The following is a 19,197-nucleotide window of genomic DNA, read 5'->3' on the forward strand; positions in this document are numbered from 1 at the left end:
TTTTATTTGCTTAAACAGATTTTCTGATAATTTTCTTTTTAAAAAACAAATTTTTGCAAAATTCTGCGTCATTTCTTTTTTCTTGCTCATTGTCTTCCACCCATGTTTTTTTATGAAATCAAGCCAATTTGCTCAGTTTAAATTACAGTTCACTGTCAGAGTGTGTTCAGCATCACAAAGCATATTAATATAACATATTAATATATATCTGATATTAATATATATCTGACAAGTACTTCATGAAAAATAATAAATTTGATTTAAAATGCCGTTTTAAAAGTCACATGAGAATTTTAGGATCTAAAAATGAAGTGAAAAAGGCTGAAGTGTACCCTGGTGCCAGGCCGAGGGTTGAGGTTAGCGCTGATGGTGAAGTAAGTTTCTGTATTTCACACACAAACTGAACACACACACTTCTGTATGTTTTACATGTTGTTTGTCTTCTGAGGATTATTAACCCTGCAGTGTTGCTACAGACAGAGCCGGTGACGTCAGGCTGCTTTCTGTCCAACATGCAAAGTTAAACACAACGCCTGTAACAACATTATTTGGGCCCAATGTTAATGTTGCAGTCCATGTCTATGGTTACACCTGCACTTAACTATGGCAGTAACAGAGATATGTCTCTCCGTGTTTTTAGCAGCATTGCTGCTACGTTTCGACAACGACCCCAATGTTTGTGTCTTGACTGTGCAAGTGATTGATTGACAGGTTGGGTCAAACGATCCTGGTTTGGGGAGAGTCAGGGTTTTTTTTAAGGATATTGAAATTGAATATTGAGTATAAATTTCAGTTTATGAACTTAGATTTTGATTTGTACTGTACTTTTTTGTAATATAATTATTTTTTAGGAGTTATGCATGACTGCTATTTTTTTAAATGCATTTTTTAAAAATCTCACATACGTCCTGGAGTACCTCCGCGTGCCCCCATTTGAGAAACAGACTGCAAATGATCCTTTTCAGAATCAAACTGACAACACCACTTTTGATGACACATTTCTTTCTTAAATTGTAATATGACACCAAGCCGAGTTTTTTTTGCTGCAGCTGTACAAAATGAACTGCTCAGACTGAGGTCAGAAGATGAAAATGTGACGTGTGAACGCAGCCTCGCACTCAGTGTTAATGTTAGGAGCGTCACCGTGTGAACGCGTCCTGCAGCTCTGTGGGCCTCACACCTTTAAACAAACATGTTTAAAAAAAACAGCCCGTCTGAAGTATTAGCGCTGAGAAACTTTTGTTCCCGTCAGTCTGCAGTAAAAAAGTTACAATAAAATTACCTGAAAAAGGAAAAGAAAGGTAAAAAACAAAAAAGAAAATGATCTCAAGATGTATATTTGTGTATTTATTTTAGTTATTAACGTTATTGATGTAGTGTTTAATATCCAACAATCCTTCCAAGCTAACTGTCAAGTCATTTTCTTGTCGCCTTATACCTTTATTTTCTTTCTTTCTTTTTTTGCAATATATGGGAGATATATCTTGTCAAGTTCCATAACAAGTTTTCCCCATGTTTACAAAAGAAATCATCCCCAATTTTTTCAGTGCTTTAAATGCTTGTGAAAGAACACAGCACAAGAGAACTGATTTCAATCCAGGTCTTAAAGGGCTAATGCATCAATTATTATTATTATACAGTATTATCCCAAAATAGGCCATTCTGCATTACTATAGTTTTACAAAAGTGAGGGATTTCTGCTTATAATAGTGTATTTCTACTCATGTAGTTTTGCCACTTTTACTGTTGTAAAATATCTGGATTTTTCTTCCAGCACTGTCAGTACATCCTTTGTGTTTTCAGCCGTGCATGAATGTAAAGAAATAAAACGAGTAAAACAGATCAGAATCACACCTCCTGCTTCTGAAAACGGCAAAGCCTTGTAAGCAGCCGCCACTGTGTCGTCCTCTCTGCTTGTTTTTACATAACGCGAAGCTGTGAATTTAACTCTGTGGTCAGAGACAGATACAGCAGAAATAAGCTGCAGCCTTGTCACTGCCTCTGAACCACAGAGGAAACTGCAGGTTTGAGTCTCTGTCCAAAAATATCTCTGAGTTCATTATCGTGGATGCCTGAGAGTCCAATTTGTTTCTTTGTTTATGTCCACTGACCAAAGGACAGGAAGCTCAGCTGTGTTTCAGTTCTCCTCCAAGAGTGTATGTGGTTATGATTTAGGTTATATACGTTTGTAATTGTAAGAGACACCTGACAGTCAGTCAAAGTGCAGGATATGCTGGACAGACACTTCTGTCCTTTGGCCTCAGTAGGCGCGTTTCCATTACAGATTTGTGCAAAACTTGAACGATATTTTGTAAATGTGTATAAAACACAATGTGGAGATGACTGTGTTTCCACCGTGTGATGTTTTTCGACTTCTTCTCTGGCGATAACATTTTTGACAGCAGTTTGAAATCTGCCTTTCCATGCACAGACAGCTGATGTCCTGCCCCCTGGTGGTCGGCTCAGTTATAGTGTGAAGCCATCTCTGGTTTCTCTCTTGACCTGACGCTCACTGGGATAGAGTCGTTCATTGTCTTCCAGTGTATCTGCTGCTTGCTGCTAAAAATGCCTGGCCCGACCCATTGCTGTGCAGCAGCTGTAATTTAGAAGTTAGGGTTTCCATCACAGATTCGCACAAAACTTAAGCAATATTTTTGTAAATGTCGATAAAACACAACGTGGAGCTGAGCAACTAACATCCCAATAACCATGGCGATTGATATTCAAAACATTAGCAGCTTTATTTCAGAAAAGACTAAAAAACTGGTTGTCCTCTGATTGGAGGGTCGGCAGTTTGATCTCTGGCTCGTCCAATCATCATGTTGATGCATCTTTGCGCAAGATACTGAACCCAAATTTGTTCCATCAGTGAGTGAATGTGTATGAATGTAAAAAAAAAAAACAAATTGTGTAGCATGTGGCACCTTTGGCAATGTTATTTTTTAGGAAGCTTTGTGTAACACCTTGACCGAGGGACCACAGATAAAAAATAGGCATTTTTATACCTTGTATATTAATATGCACTGTCCCTTTTTAAACAAACTAAACTTTAAGCATTATACAAGTGCAGGTCCAATTACCATTTTGAGTGAACTGAGCCTTTAATGAGCAAAAATGAACCTTTTGCACAGGTCTGCAGCAGGTTATCAGTTTCACTACCACAGTGACCTCTCAACAAACACATATACATACTACATATATGTAGTATTGTTTCTGATCACCCAGTTTGTCCTCTGTGCGGTCTGTCTTACGTCACATGGTTTTCATTTCCTGTTTCCTACAAACTGTCATATTTTCAGAGGATGTGACCACCTGAGGTTTAAATTTAGGTTGGATAGAAGGTAGAAGGTAGATTTATTAGTCAAAATGACTTTTGTCCTTGATCCTGCACCATCTTTGGAGTTGAAGGATGAGTTAATTAAATCAGCAGCTGCTATGAAAAACTCCATTCGGTTGCTGCTGATGGCATCATTTAATTTCTGCAGTGCATCTTTTGAATTTGCATCAGTTTTGTGTCCTTTTGGCTCTGAACAGGGTCTGCTCATCCAGTGCAACAGCTTAATCCCGGATGTGAGGGGTTAACCATGTCTCTGTGAAGATGTCTGCAGAGCAGTCTCTGATTCGTTGCTGAGTGAGCTTCAGTCACATCTCATCCACTTTATTCTCCTCAGTCCAAGTGGGGTCAGCCTCGCCCTGATGCCGGCTCTCCTCCCTCTCTTCGTCCTTTGGTTTCGTTTCTCCCCTTTGGTCTGACTGGATAAGAAAGATAATTCATACTTTGTTTTGCACATGTTGAATTATTTCAATTGATGTTAAAGTGCTCATTATACATAGCAGGGTTGATTGATTAATTAATTTGCTGATTAATCAGGTCTCAAACCCATAGGTCTGTCAGTTTACTATCATATATAACAAAAATATGCAATCAATTCTCACATTAAAGAAGTTGGAGTCAAAAGATATATTAAGAGACCTGGTTTACAGAATTTGAGGCTGGGCCCTGTTACATTCATATGAAGCTGCTCAGTCGTGCATGAATTTTCTTGTTTTCTATTTATGGTGTGTGAAATCCACTCAGATCGTACACTTTATGGGGCGAATAATGCATGTTGACTTCTGCCAGCCAAACAGTTCTAACTTCCTGTTTTGGAGCGCTCTGCAAATTTGACTGGGGATAAAATGATTTTAATCATTCTGCTTTTTCTAGATTTTCCAAATTTGATCAGATCTATTGTGGCATAAAATCCTCGTCCCCATCAGGCACTGATGTGTCTTCGACGTTGTTGTTGGTCGATTAAAACCACAACATTGCTTTGGTTTGTAAATGTTGAGAGAGATGAATAAGAAGTGGTGCGGTGAATTTTAATCCCGCGAGCTTTACATGCAGGTAGCAATGAGTGCAGAGTGAGCCTGTTGTCAATAAAAGTTTATTTATCATTTTTAAATATGTGGACGTGCTGCAGTTGACAGACGTTGGTCCACTGTATTATGTCGGAGCTCTGCAGTGAGTCTTTGAGCAGATTATGAATCAGGGTGAAAATGAGTGGGCCCTTTTTGTGTGTGTGTGTGTGTGTGTGTTGTGTGTGTTGTCCCCATAATGTACAGTGCAGATGAGGCACTCTGGGGCCACTGAGTGCAGCCCCGGGGACCCTTCTGAGTTGCCTCTGTGTGTCAGTTTGTACTGCAGATTACTAAATATTGTCTCTGTGCTTTATCACCAACACAACACACACACACACACTCACAACAAGTTACACACAGACACACACAGACACATCGTAGACACACACCAAACCAGACACACACACACAACACACACACACACACACACACCACACACACACACAACACACACACACACAGGGCAGTGGACTCATCACCTGTGGTTATACAGGTGAGGTGAGGTTGTGTTAATACACCCACAAACACATTCAGGATTTTTTTTTCTCAACTGTCCTGCAGTAAAACTTGACAAGTCTATAAAAAATGCGGCCTTTTTTTTAGCTGATAATAATTTGTGTTTTTATCCCTTTGAAGTCTGTATCGACTCACTTTTCTTGCATTTCAACCTTTGAATGCTGAGAAAATTCTTTTAATTCTTCCATCAGAAATTATGGGAAAAAAAGCAGCTTGGCAAGGATAATGTCCCACATATTGCAAGATGCTTTTTAGATATAGAAAATGATTATTGATCATTATTTTTACCATATTAGTCATTATTTAGAGAAAAGTTTGTTTCCCTCTCTTTTTCATTTAATGACTTGAAGATTTTTTTTCATTCACATTGAGCAGGAAATGGGTTTTTTTATTTATTTATAAGTCTCTTTTTTCTCACAGAAACATTATGATTGCTGCCTCCCTCCTGCAGGACTGTGACAGTGACGGTAAAGCAGTGAATCTTATTTTTACTCTTTATTTTTAAAGGTGGAGTGGAGGCATGTTAAACGGAGGCTGACAGCCATGTTCCAGCACAGGAAATTGAAACAAGAGGAAGTGCAGCAGTGACAGAATGCATTTATTTATTTAAGTTCATTTTTTTTTTTCATCTTCAACTGGAGCCTTTTTTTTTCTATTTGTGGAGTTTCAAATTAGTTTTTTAAAGCATAGAATCTAGATAAACCTAAAAATCAATATTTGGTTATATTATTTCTTCTCCTTTGCTATTCATTTCTGTCTCACTTGCAGTTTCCTCTTCATTTAGTTGTGTGATGTTGTATGTTGACTGCCATCGTAAGTAGTGATACTGAGATTGTTGAATCTCAGTATGCTGAGATCGCTACTGGTTTTTATTACTTTGGTTTTCAAAAAAAAAAAAAGGGAGGGGGGTTGGGCCTGGGTGCGGCACTTCTTCTGCCACTAGACAGGCAAATACCTGTGCCAATCACACCTGAAGCACTTTTTGCACTTACTAAGGTTTTTTAGTCTAAATTCAAAATTAAAAATTTTATCTACAGTCTAAATTCTTGCTTGTGTTGTACGTCCGCTTTGGATTAAAAGCGTCTGCTAAATGAAATTGTAGATTTTGTTAGAATTTTATTTCTGCAGAGTTTTGTCATTGTGTCCCTGTGTGTGCACTCAGCCCCAATCTATATAACAGTGGACCTCCATGTCTGGTTAAACATTCACCAACAGGGGTATTTTCACTAAAAAAGCCAAAAGGGACACTCCCCCCCCCAATTGGTCATGCTCTAAAAATCCGTCCTAAAATCATGTTCTCTAAGGTCTCTGGTGAAAGTTTTCAAAAATTTGCCATGGAGTGGACCCCCTTGTGCAAGTGTTGATATCTGCACTGGAGCGGGGCTGCCGGGACATGTCCCGTGCCTGGAGCAGGACTGTTGGTCATGTCTCAAAAATGTAAATAGTATTAATTTTCTCTCCCTAATTTAATTCAAAAAAGCAAGCAACAAACAATCAAAAGTCCTGCATTTCAAATTACTTCTTTAGCAACAAAATATCATCAATAAAAAAATAAAAGCACTTTTTTGTAGTAAAAATGTCTCATGTGACTGATGTGATTAATACAAGACTTTTATTAAATTAAACAGACCTTTTGAATATCATGTACAGAACAATTAAAATTAAAACACCACCATGCCAGTGATCAAAGAATATTGTAAAACTAATAAGGCCTATTAATTATTCCTAGTAATATAGTTAATTAATAACTGTGGACCTGAACTCAGAGAAGGGGCATTAAATTATTTTTAAGTGATTTAAATTAAAAATTAATAATTAATTTTTAGAGTTTGCCAAGGTTGACACTGACCAATCACAAACTTCCACAAAAAATAAATTAATCAAAATGAAATAAAATAATAAAATCCAGAAATAAGCAAGACATTTTTAATATTGAAAATTACCTAAAAAAACAAAACAAATAAATTCAAATGGAAAAAAAGGAAATTACTTGGGAAATGGTCTGAAAAAAAAATAGTTATTCTTAATAAAAATAATTTTAAATATCTAACTATAATTATAATGAATACAGTGAATTCAGAAAATTGCAAAGCAAACCAAAAAAGGAAGGAAATTACTTGGAAAAAATTGCTTTAACATAACAATTAAGTCATTAAAAATTTTATTATGATTAATTATAAATTCAGTTCTCCTGACATTTTTCCTTAGCTTTATAAAAAAAAAAAATCAAAATCGACTTTTTTTTTTGCAATAAAAAAAAATAGATTTAAACATGCAACAATAAATTTTTTTAGCAAAGAAAAGAAAACATGGAAATTTCTTGGAAAATACTGCTTAAAAATATTTATTATTCTTTAAAAATATAATTTAAATAATCCAACTATGATTATTTTAAATTCAGTTCTCTTGAAGTTTTCTTATTTTTCTTTTTTAATTTCTGAAATCTAACAAACAAACAAAACAACTAACAATATACTACTTTTTGCATTTCTGCAGGCCATTTTTATTTTTTTTTTTTTTACTTTTTTTAAATTAATCAAACCCTTTTTTTTCAAGAGTTCAAAGTTGAAATACTTGTGAGGAGCGCCTGAAATTAAAACAAGTTATAAAATTGATTCTTTTATTTATGTTTTGAGGGGTTAAAGGACTGAAATTTTATTTTACCTGATTACAATGGTGAGTTCCATTTCTGTAGGACTTGAGCCCTCCATTTAGTGGAAACTGAACAGACACACTCCAGTTTTCTTTAAATATAAAAACATCATAATCATGTTTTTTAATCTGATTATTAGTGGCATCTGTTTTAATTTGGTACAAACTTAAATCATCCGCAGAAGATAAACGACAGAGCATGTTGGGGAGGGAAATCACTAAAAGATTTTTTTTGTGGTTGAAATGTAATTATTAATTTGTTCAGTTTATGAGCCAATTAGGAGTCTCATTTAATTCTTTTTTACGAATTTTGAAATAAATTATTTTAATGTAAATTGATTAATCAGCTTAATAATTGTTTAAATGTTCAGTGTTAGTTTATAGTTAATTATTATTAATATAAGCTGTGGGGGAAAGAAAAAATCATTAAGACGCATACTGCAGACTTCAATAGACACCAAGTCCTTTTTGGGAATTTTGGGAATATGTCCTTTAAAACAAACACAAAAATTAATATATTTGAATTTTTTTAAAGTATATTTACTCAAGTTCTGTGGATAAGTACTATTGCCTTTCGAGCACATATTTTATATTAGTCACAGCAGGGACAGGTACTTTTTTATTCTATAATATAAATCTCTTTTTACTTTTACTTTTTAAAGGATTTTAAACGAAATACTTTTAATTAAGTTTATGTGGCGAGATTTACTTTACTTAATGATCTGAGTGCTTGTTTTTTACAAGAATACAAAAATTCAGTTTATTCAAATTAAAATCACTATCTGGTTGATCTTTGACCCTCTTAATGAAGACATTAATGCCAGTAATTAAGTCCTAAAAATGTGATTTTTCATCTGTTGCAGTCAAAAAATATTTCCTGCCTTTTTTATTTTTTATGAAGTTCTAGAAATGTCTGTCATGAAATTTAAAAAATGAGTTACTGTTTGCTGGAAAATGAGAATTGTTGAAAAAGCTGATTTTATATCATTCATGAAACAAATTAGATTTTAGGTTAACCATTGTATACACACACTCGTATCACTCTGCACACAAAATGCACAAAAATACTAGCTTACAAAACATGACATATTAATTTATTTTTTTTTTTTTTTCATTGGTTTATTTTTAAACCAACACAGTCCTAATCATAAATATCAAATTTTCATGAATTTTCAGAATATTAACCCTTTGAATGGCAGGTTTTTGTCATGAAGCCACGGTTTTAGATGAAAAAAAAAGGTATGATTTTTTTTTAAAAATTTATTTATTGCACCAAACAGTCCCCAAGGGTTAAAACAAAGTTAAATCATTTATTTAACATGGTGATGGATTTAAAAAAAACAACAACTTTTTAATAAGAAAGATACAACTTTAACAACTCAATTTCACATTAAAATTCTTTTAAAAGAAATATATTTTTTTACACTGGACATCACGTTTTTTGAAGAACATCAGCAAATATGCAAATATTGCAGTGAATTTTGAATTGCACTGAACATATTAAAAGTGCTGTGTTCTTGACAGGGAGTTTTTGTATGTATTGAGTTTTAAAGACACTTTAATTCACAACATAGAAAAAAAAAGTACATTCAAGGCAGGAAAAATATGTTTTCACCCACATCTATGTTGAAAAATATGGGGTATTTTGGCCAAAAATGACTTATTCAGCCACTTATGTTTTTAACAGCAATTTCATTTTTAGAATTTCACCATTCTTGGAGATAAAGATACAAAGATATCTTCAAATGCTTTTGGTCCACATTTTTAGATGACAACGAGACTTGAAACAGTTTCAGACAAAGTCAGATTCCAGTGGACATTTGTCTTTTTTTTTATTTTTTTTTTTGTTTTTTTTTTTATCCTAGGCAAATTTTACATGTCAAAAAAAATATATATTTAAATACAGATATTTTTTTAGCTACACAACTAAATTCTTATGCAGCTGAATGCAAACAGCTTTGCAACACTTTAAAACCTTTTGAAGGTTTTTTTTTGTAACTGTTTTGTGTTGAATCTTTACTGTTAAAATTTTTAAAATTGAAGATTTAGGTGTTTCTTTTGATTGCCTGAAACAACTTTTTTTTTATTATTGTGGACAAACAATTTTTTTTTTAGTGAGGTGGCTTTTTTCGATTAAGCATTATTCAAGCAAAAAAAATTTAAGTTTTATACTTTTTTAAATGTCAAATATGGGTGGCTGATTTTTTTTCTTATTTTTATGGCAGAAAAACTGAAAATAAAGACTTTTTTTAGGTTTTTAAAACTTAAAAAAGTTACTTGAAGACATCATCTTCATTTTTAGGGAAAAACTTGGCAAGTATTTTACAAACCAAATGACTCATTAATTATAAAAAGCGTGGTGCTTAGGAATAATTTCCTAAAACCCAGAAATGAATTTGCATTTTTGCAGTTAGTATCAAATCACTAAGGTTATTATTTAAAACATGTTTTTTTGGTTACAATATCCTGACTGAAATAAGTTCTCATTAAGTGATTTTTCAAACTTGTTTTACTATATAAAATTCCTCGTATAGTAAATACCCAACTGTGGAATTTTGAAGCTTTTTACACATCTTAAAAATGTTTCAGTACCGTAAATGTTTGTTTACCGCAAATTACTAATTTACGCAATAATGCCAAATCTACAAAGTGACATTTTAGTCTGTGCAGTCAAGTCCCTCCGAATCAAGACAGGCAAGTCTCAAGTTGAGTTTTGAGTCCTAAACAATGTCACAATGGTGCTCTTCACTAAAATGTAAATCCATTTTTACAACAGAGAAAAAATATATAAACCCAATGAAATTTACAAAAATATCATGATTGCTATTTACATTTGCATGCATTTATTAAACAAAGTTAAAACAAAAAAACAACAGCAAAAAAAATAGTGCCCAAACATACTCTTTCATTTGGGGACTGGGGAAAAGTATGCAGTATTTTCAAGTCAAAAGAAAAAAAAATAAAAAAACCACTAATTTCAAAAAAGTTTTCTTTTTGTTTCATTTTTTACTTTTGTATCTTAAAAATTTTGGGTAATTAGGTTTGTTAAAAAACAACTGCGACTGACCTTAATCTTAAAAAACTTCAATAATACTGAAATTTGGCCCAAAAACGTACTAAAATTTTGTAGATAGATTGGGAAAAGTATCAAGCATTTCAAGTCAAAAGACTTGAGTCCAAGTGAGGTTACAAGTCAATGGTGCGCCAAGTCAAATTTTAAGGGAGGAATTTTGTTTGTTTTCCGTTTTGCTTTTGTCAACGTGAAAAAACCTTAAGTTCATTAAAACTGCAAATTGGTCTGACTGGAGTTCAAGTCACAGGAATCAAGTTACCACATCCCTGGATCAGAGAAAATAGGTAAATCCCAGTAATGAGTCCTAAAACCAAAAATAAGTTTGCCATTTTCAACACTCCCATTAAGTGTTACTTTCACCCCCATCTGGTTGGATTGCCTTTAGATTGTTTTAAAAAAGGTGATTTTGGTTACTCTAACCAAACTATTCCCACTAGCCTTTGCCTAAATCTAATAAATCCAACCAAAAAAGGCAATTAGAACTAGCCACTCATCGTTAGGGTGGGTCAAAATCCTTTGCTATCCCTAGGATCGATCCTGCAGCACTCTATTTTAAGAAAATTAAACTTATGAGGTCTGAATCTGAACACTGATTTTCTGCAAGGAAAACTCTACGACTCTAAACTTATCTCCACCAATATGTCAACAGGCTTTCAGTTCTCAAAGAACCTAACATGATGTCATTGTTATCGTTAAGGTCCAGCTCAACAAAGCCGTCGTTTCCGGTTCCTCTTTGCAGACAACCAAGACGACTCCAAGTCCTCGACAGGCAACTCAATCACTTTATTCAAGTAATCTCCCTTTCCTGCCGTTTATAACCTGCAAAGATGGTGATCACCTGTGCCGCAATGGACCAAGCAAACTCCACCCCTCCGATGGCTCTGAGAGCTCAGATCAAAAAATGTGCTCCAGGATCTCATACAGACAGGAACATATTAAAAAGAAAAATATGCAGTTTTGTTCCACGTACTTGTGCATCTCAAAAAAAGGACTCCCCATAGTCAGCACTCGCAAGTCCCACCCAAAAGAAAAAAAAAAGTTTTTTGCCTTTTTGAGTTTTTGAAAAACGTCAAAAAAAAAAAAAGAAAAAATAAAAAAATTGCAAAAAGTGATATGGATTCCTTTACCATTTTCTCCTCCAGCTCCACATCTCCATTTACAGCTTCCCATTATCTGGATTTAAGTCTTTGAAAGTCCAGATCTTCCAAACATTAACAGTCTACCATAGGTTAACAATTGTGGGAGGGCAAGCAGCAAAAAAATAAAAAAAAAGAACTAAATAAATATTTCACAAATAACTTGTTTAAAACCTGACTTACTTTTTGGTGATGTGGTTTTGTCTTTTCATTTTTACGCTACTTTCTTTTAATTGGCGTTTTTTCTCTGATCACCCTGCGTTTTTTTCTTTTTTTTCCACTGTGCAAAATCAAGATCAAAGTTTGTGCTACGAGGATGTCGTTAACCATTTCACGGAGCGATTCCACACAGCTCCTTGCTGAAGGCAAAACATTTCCAGCACAGCGCCCTCTCTATGGTCAGGACCGTTTTCAAATTCAAGCTTTTGGCATTATATTGGACTGTTTTGCTTCTTATAAATTTTTTTTTACCAAAAGATTTTTTTTGAGGCCTAACTTTTCACAAAACGGATGTGGAAAAGCCACTTCAGTCTGGTTGGCTTGCAGCTGAAGACGAAGGGAATTTTTTATTTTTTTTTAAGCTTTTTCCATGCTGCTCTGCCTAATCTTCCACTCTAGGCAATGAAAAATCACTGGTTATTTCATTTTACACATTATTGTAAGTTTTTATTCAGGAAGCTTTGAAAATATTTTTTATGACTTTTTTTAGAAAAACTTCATGTTTCCAATCTATCCGGTGGTGGTTCTGGAAGAATTTTTTTCTTTAAGATTATTATATGTACGTACGCTCCCTGGGGCATTGCGCTGATGCACTTCATTTTGGAAGACGAGGTTAATAGTTGTTGCCCAGCATATAAATACAAAAAATTGCGTGAAATATCTTAAGAGATTAACGTCATTTTCATTGTGCAAATTTTAAAAAAAAAAAAAAATCACCCAGTTTTTTCAAACAGTTTTAAATAAATCCAATTTTTGCTTGCTGCCTGAGCCCGATGTTTAAAATTTTTAACCTCTCTCTAATATGCAGTGAGCAAAAAATCGTTCACTCTGCTGGACTTTAGGATTCTCTTTGAGCGAGTGGCACGTCTGATTTTTTTTTCACAATCTTTTTTTTCAGTTTATAAGTTTCTATCCTCGCCTTTTTTTCTATGGGGTTACCACGGTTTTTCAAGTAAAAAAGATCCATGACTTGAAGAACTGTGTTTTCAGACTAAAACGTTAAAAAAAAAAACAAAGGGTTGTGAATGTCTGCACTAAGACACAAACTTAGGGAAATAAAAAAAGGGGCCTCTTCCTAACCTTTACAACCAGAGCTTCAAATAATGAAATTTCATTTTTTCTGGTTTTTAACAATAAAAAACTTTTTAACCCCCAAAATTCTAGAAAACTAACAGCAATTCCACTTAAAATTATCATCAAAAAATCAACTATAACAAGGACGAAATGTACGACAAAATAAACCCCCAAATGATTATACTCTGGACCAATATCTTCTGCATCTAATTATCGACCAAAAATATTAGCAATTTCCTTTTAATATCAACCGGCCATTATAAACTTTAAATAATCAGTTTAGGTAATTATATGCGTCATTAAATATAATTTCTCTTTTTAATCTATCTGCTCCCCCCGATGTTTGTGAGGCTGGTGGACTAAGAAAAAGACCTCCTTTCGGAAAATGAAAATCTCCTGTCCTCGGCTAGTTTACAGGCAGGCGTTCTTCCTCTCCCGTCAGCTTGGTTACTTGAAAACTGAACAGCGTTTTCAAACCAATTTGTGACACCCCACCAAAGTTTTTATTAATTATATGCTTGGACCATAGGTCTCGGACTATTCCCAGAGTGGGGTCCACAGAGCGCTAATTGGAGAAGTATAATTTCTTGATTTCTCCATCATCACACCGTTGGGTTATAAATAAACAGATTTGGGTCCAAAAAAATGTTTTTTACTTTTGGGTGCGTCGTTTGGTCGAACAACCAGATTTTTTACGACCGATGGGCTTAATACAGATTAAAGGGGTAAATTTTTATCATCCGTTTTTTTTTTAATGGGACGCCTCCTGGTTTCTTTAAGATCATTAAAAATATTTATTTTTTCTGAATTTTGATGTTTGTGGAATTTCTTGCCGCCTTTTTTTGGACATGAATAATCCATTTTTATTGACTTTGTTTTTTCTTTTTTTTTAATTTTGGGCATTAGCGTACGGGCTGCTCTGAACCCAAGTTTTAGGACTTTTGTAGTGTAAGGGTTTGGTAGAATGAAATTTCATTTTATGTGTGATTTTTTTATGCAAAAATAAATTTTTGTTTATTTTGAAAGGCAGCTTTATTTTACTGTGGAATGCGCCTTTTTTAACTCCGTAGCATTGCCAGTCATTATTTCCACGTCCACCAAGAAAAAAATAATAATTTAATTTTTGTAGGTCAAAGTTAAAATATCCCAGCATTTCAAATAAGAAATTCCTCTCGGGTCACCGCTTTAGGCAAACATTTTTCAAAATCTAAAAATCACGCCGTTTAAGACACAAAATAAAAATAACTAATATTAACTTTTAAGAAATTTTTGAACCAAATATAACTTTATACGCCAACTAATTTTTTTAACTTTGGCATTTTTTCTTTTTTTAAAAAAAAAATATTTCAACTGCAGGTCCGGGAAAAAAAACCTCATGCCTTAAATATATTTTTATTCAGAAAAACTTGCGGCGCTTTTAATAATGTATTCATATAGTGTTGTACATGTTTGGCGTCTTGAAAAATAAGTAAATTTAAAAAATTAAGAATAAAAAAGAATTTTTAGTTTAGTCAAGTTACAGAAGAAACACCGATACTGATTTGTTTTTCGGAAAATGACTTGAGGAATCATCCTGTTTGCAACCATTTCTCAGTTTGAGGTTTTAGGATTAGAAATTTTCGATTTTGAGTCCAGTTTTTACATCATAAAATGAAAACCTAAAACCTTTTTTATATTTTTCTAGTTCAAGTGCAAAATTAAACAAAATTTTTTTTTTTATTAAAAAAGTACAATTAAAAAAAAAGCAAAAAAAAAAGTCAAATTTTTGTGGTACTCAAATATGCTACATTTATGCATTATGTGTGAATATAAATTACATTTTTCAACGATGCCCTAGTTTTTAACAATTAGTTAAAAAATTTTTTTTAATGTTTAGTTTTCTTTTAAAAGTTTTAATACGAATTTTTTTGATTAAGTATAAATGTAGAGCATTTGGATTAAAACCCTGTTAAAACATGTGCAATAAAAATATAAAATTAATTTTTAAATAGCAAAATAATTATGAATAAAAAATGAATTTTTTTTAACATTTTTTCTACCCTTCAAAAATGGGAAAAAAAAGCAAAAAAAAAAAAAAATAGTGCAAAATAAATTAAATTAAAAAAAAGAAAAAAAAAATTAAAAAAAAACAAAAAAAATTGTAGAATTTTAATAAACGCTAAAAAAATAAATTTAATTTTTCTGTTTGCACAATGGAATTTTAAAATTTGTTTTAAAAACGTATAAATCTAAAAAAAAGAAAAAAAATTTTTTTTTAAAATATAAATAAATTAAAAAAACCAAAAATTTTTACAGCTTAAAATAAAAATTCGTTTTTGTCAAAATTTTTATTAAGTTTGCAACAGACAAAAAAAAAAAAAACAAAAAAAAAAAAAAAAAAAATAAAAATTAAAAAAAAAATAAAAAAAAAAAAAAAAAAAAAAAAAAAAATAAAATTTAAAAAAAAAAAAAAAAAAAAAAAATAAAAAAAAAACAAAAAATTAAATCAAAAAAAATTAAAAAACGTGAAATAATAAAAAATAAAAAACAAAAATTTAAGAAAAATTCTAATTATTAAAATAAACAGCCTTTAAAAAAAAAGCTAAATTAAGTAATAACAAAAAAAAAAGACACACAAAAAGATTTTTTTTTAATTTAATTGTAAAACTATTTTGTTTTAAATTGGGATTAATTTAATTAGAAATTTATAATACAAAGCATAATTTACTTAAATTAATAAATTATAATAAAAATCCAAAATCCGCTATACATATAAATACTATATCCCAAAAACTTAAATTACACCCTTCCATTCTAACCAAACTATTAGAATAAAATTAAACCCTCAAACGTCGAAAATATTAAATCAGGCCCCCCAAAAAGGAAAAAAATTTATGAGCAATTTTTAAAAAAAATGAAAATTGATAACAACAATATAATTATATTATTAAATAATTCTTCAAAATTAGCTTAAACATAAAAATTACCACCCAAATCAAAACTTTAAAAAAATAAAAAAAAAAACTCAAAACAACCCAATAAAAGCACCAACCCTAACACACATTATTAAAAACCAACACACCAACCACCCCTTACCCAAAAAGATAAAAAAAAATATACAAAAAATTTTGATTTGATAATTTATTAATTCTTTTTGGGGCCCTGACCAAACCGTTTTTTTTTTTTACTCCATTTGGCCCAACCCCCACACCAACACTCCCACCCCCCCCCCCCATCTCCCCACCCCGCCCGCCCCGTATTAAAATTCCCGCCCAATTAAACCCATCTTTATTTTAAATTTTGCCCCCCAAATACAAACAACAAAGAAAATTTCATATTGGGGGGGGGTGGGGGGGCCCCCTAATTAATAAAAAAAATAAAAAAAAAAAAATTAAAAAAAAAAAAACCCTCCGCACCTTACCCCACCCGCCCCCCGAAAAACAACCCCACCCCCCCCTTTGGGTTGTCCCAATCCCAACGCCCTTTTTTTTTTTTGGCGCGTTTAATTTTTTTTTAATAAAAAAAAATGGAATTTTTACTATCCGGAATTTTTTTTAAATAATAAAATTCCCTTTTCTATAAACCCATCCTTTCTCCCCCCCAACGACCCTTAATTAATAGATGCCTTTTCTGCCATTGAAAAAAAAAAAAAAATTATAAAATAACCCCTTTTTTAACACATTTCATCTTGTTTAAACTTTGTTTCTGTGAATGATAATATTCGAAAAAGTCGGAAGAAAAACAAGAAAATAAATCCCATCACAGCGTGCTTGGGCAGACAAATATAAAAAATGACTCCATGTGGAATGTAAATTCGGTTAACACCTCTTCTGAAAAATCGGCTTCAAAAAAAAAAAAGAAAAAAAAAATAAACATCGTCAATAATGCCCTCTTTAAAAAATAATTATAAGACTAGTGTACTAACCAACCAAAAACAAAATAACCTTCACCCCCTCACCCCAGGAAAATTTATGAAACTAAACTTAAAAAAAAACCCCCACTTTTTTAAGTACCAAAAAAAAAAATTAAAAAAGAAAAAAAAATCCAAAAAAAAAAAAAACACCCGCAAAACAAAAAACAAATACCCTCTAAAATTTTACATATCCTATTCCCAAAAAATTAAAAATAAAAATTACCACAAAACTAAAAAAAAACCCAACCCCCACCCCCCACAACCGTCAATTTTTTTTATTTTCAACAGAAAAATTTTTTTTTATTTTTACAAACCAAAATGACATCTTTTTTAAAAAGTAGGAAAGCAAAAATTAAAAAAAAAAAAAGACCGATTTGGTGTTGGTTGACTAATGTAAAATGACGTGATTAAACCCCAATAATTCTGGTTTGGCACAACAAAAATTTTAATAAAATAAAACTATAAAAATCCGCCCGCTCATAATATTATAATAAATTTTTTTAATCAAAATTTCATTTCCTCAAAAAAATTTTCTTTTTTATAAAATACTAAACCGTGTTTTGAAATAGGGGGCCCCCCTAATTCTTAGAAAAGATTAATTTACAAATAAAATATCATTTATTTTTTTTACTTTTTTTTATTTTAAAATAATTTTACAATAAAATAATTCTAAATAAATAATTTACAACCTTGAAAAAAAAAAACCAAAAATCCTTCAAAACTAAAAAATATAAAATTAAAATTTAATATTCATTTTTTTTTTTCTATTAAAGGGTTGATTATTTTAAAAAAAAAAAAAACTTTATTTTAGTAAATAATATAAAAAAAAATTAAAAAAAAAAAAAATTAATAAAAAAAATAAAATATATAATTCTTTCTCTTTCTATTTTTTAAAAAATAATTTTAACAAAAAAAAAAAAAAAAAAAATTTTTTTTTTTATAAAAAAAAAATTTTAAATATTTTTTGCTTAGATAAAATATCCCCACCTTAAAACAATATAAAAATTTAATCCAGCCCCTATAATTATAAAAAAATAATAAATATCCCACATAATTTTTTTTTTAAAGAGAATTTTTTTTATTCTTTTTCCCCCGTTCAATAAAATAAAATTAAATAAAATTTCGCCATCTTCCCTAAAAATAAAATTAAAATATAAAACTAAAAAAAACATTTTTCCCCTCCCCCAGCCCATGGTTTTTTATTTTTGGTTTTGTTGGGTTTTTTTAAAAAAATAAAAAAAAATGTGGGGGTTTTGGGTGTGTATTTGGGGGGGGGTTTTGGTGTTTTTTAAAGTAATGTTTTTTATATAATTTGGTATTAAAAAAAAAAATAAACTGATATAATAAAAATTTTTTTTTTAAAAAAAAGTAAGAAAACAGCTTTTTTTTTTTTTTTTGTTTTTTGCCTTTTTTTTATTTTTTTTTATTCTTTTTTTTTTTTTTTTTTTTTTTTTTTTATTTTTTTTTTTTTTTTTTTTTTATTTTTTACCCTTTTTTGCCCCACCCCCCCCTTTTTTAAATTCTAAACTGCTTATTATGTTTTTTTTTTTTTTTTGTTTTTTATTTTTAAAAATTTTTTTTTTTTTTTAAAAATTTTTTTTTTTTTTTTTTTTTTTTTTTTTTTTGTTTTTTTTTTTTTTTTAGTTAAATTTAAAAACAAAAAAACAAAATGAAAAGTTTAAAAAAAAAAAAAAATTTTTTATTAAAAAAAAAAAACATAAGTTAAAAATTTTTTTTTTTAAAAAAAAACTTAATTTATTGAAAGAAAAAAAAAAATAATAACAAAAAAATTGGATTTTTTTTTATATTTTTTTCCCCAAAATTCATTCTATTTGATTTTTTTTATTTTATTTTTTTTTTGAAAATCTTTTTTGAGATTTTTATTTTTTGCACAACACTTTCTTATATTTTACAAAAATAAAATAACAAAAATCAAAATAATCCAAATTCAACAGCAAACACTTAAAAGTTTTGAACAGAAGAATAAACAAAAAAATAAAAACAAGGCAAAAAAAAGATAAAATAAGAAGTTAAAAAAAAAAAATAAAAAAAAAAACTTTTCGGACCGTTGTATATTGTTTTTTTTTTATTAAAAATAAATAAAAAAAAAACAAATTGGGGGGGGGTTTTTTTTTTGGGCATTTTTTTATTTGGATAAAAAAAAAAAAAAAAAAAAAAATGAGAGAAAAATAAAATTTTTACTTACTAACTATTCTAAAAAAAGTTTTGCCCCC

The 19,197-nt window shown here is 30.7% G+C and overlaps 1 protein-coding gene across 1 annotated transcript in view; it reads right to left on the reverse strand.

Annotated features, from left to right (window-relative positions):
• Positions 1-1,139: 1,139 nt before the first annotated feature.
• LOC121946642 (DENN domain-containing protein 4B-like) overlaps positions 1,140-19,197 on the reverse strand; it is a 29,349-nt gene continuing 11,291 nt past the window's right edge. Inside the window, exon 6 of the mRNA XM_042491309.1 lies at positions 1,140-1,180. Within this exon, the coding sequence (XP_042347243.1) occupies positions 1,140-1,180 (41 nt within the window). The remainder of the gene's footprint in view (positions 1,181-19,197) is intronic.

Source organism: Plectropomus leopardus, chromosome 8 (assembly GCF_008729295.1).
Source record: "Plectropomus leopardus isolate mb chromosome 8, YSFRI_Pleo_2.0, whole genome shotgun sequence".
In the NCBI taxonomy this organism is placed as follows: domain Eukaryota; kingdom Metazoa; phylum Chordata; class Actinopteri; order Perciformes; family Serranidae; genus Plectropomus; species Plectropomus leopardus.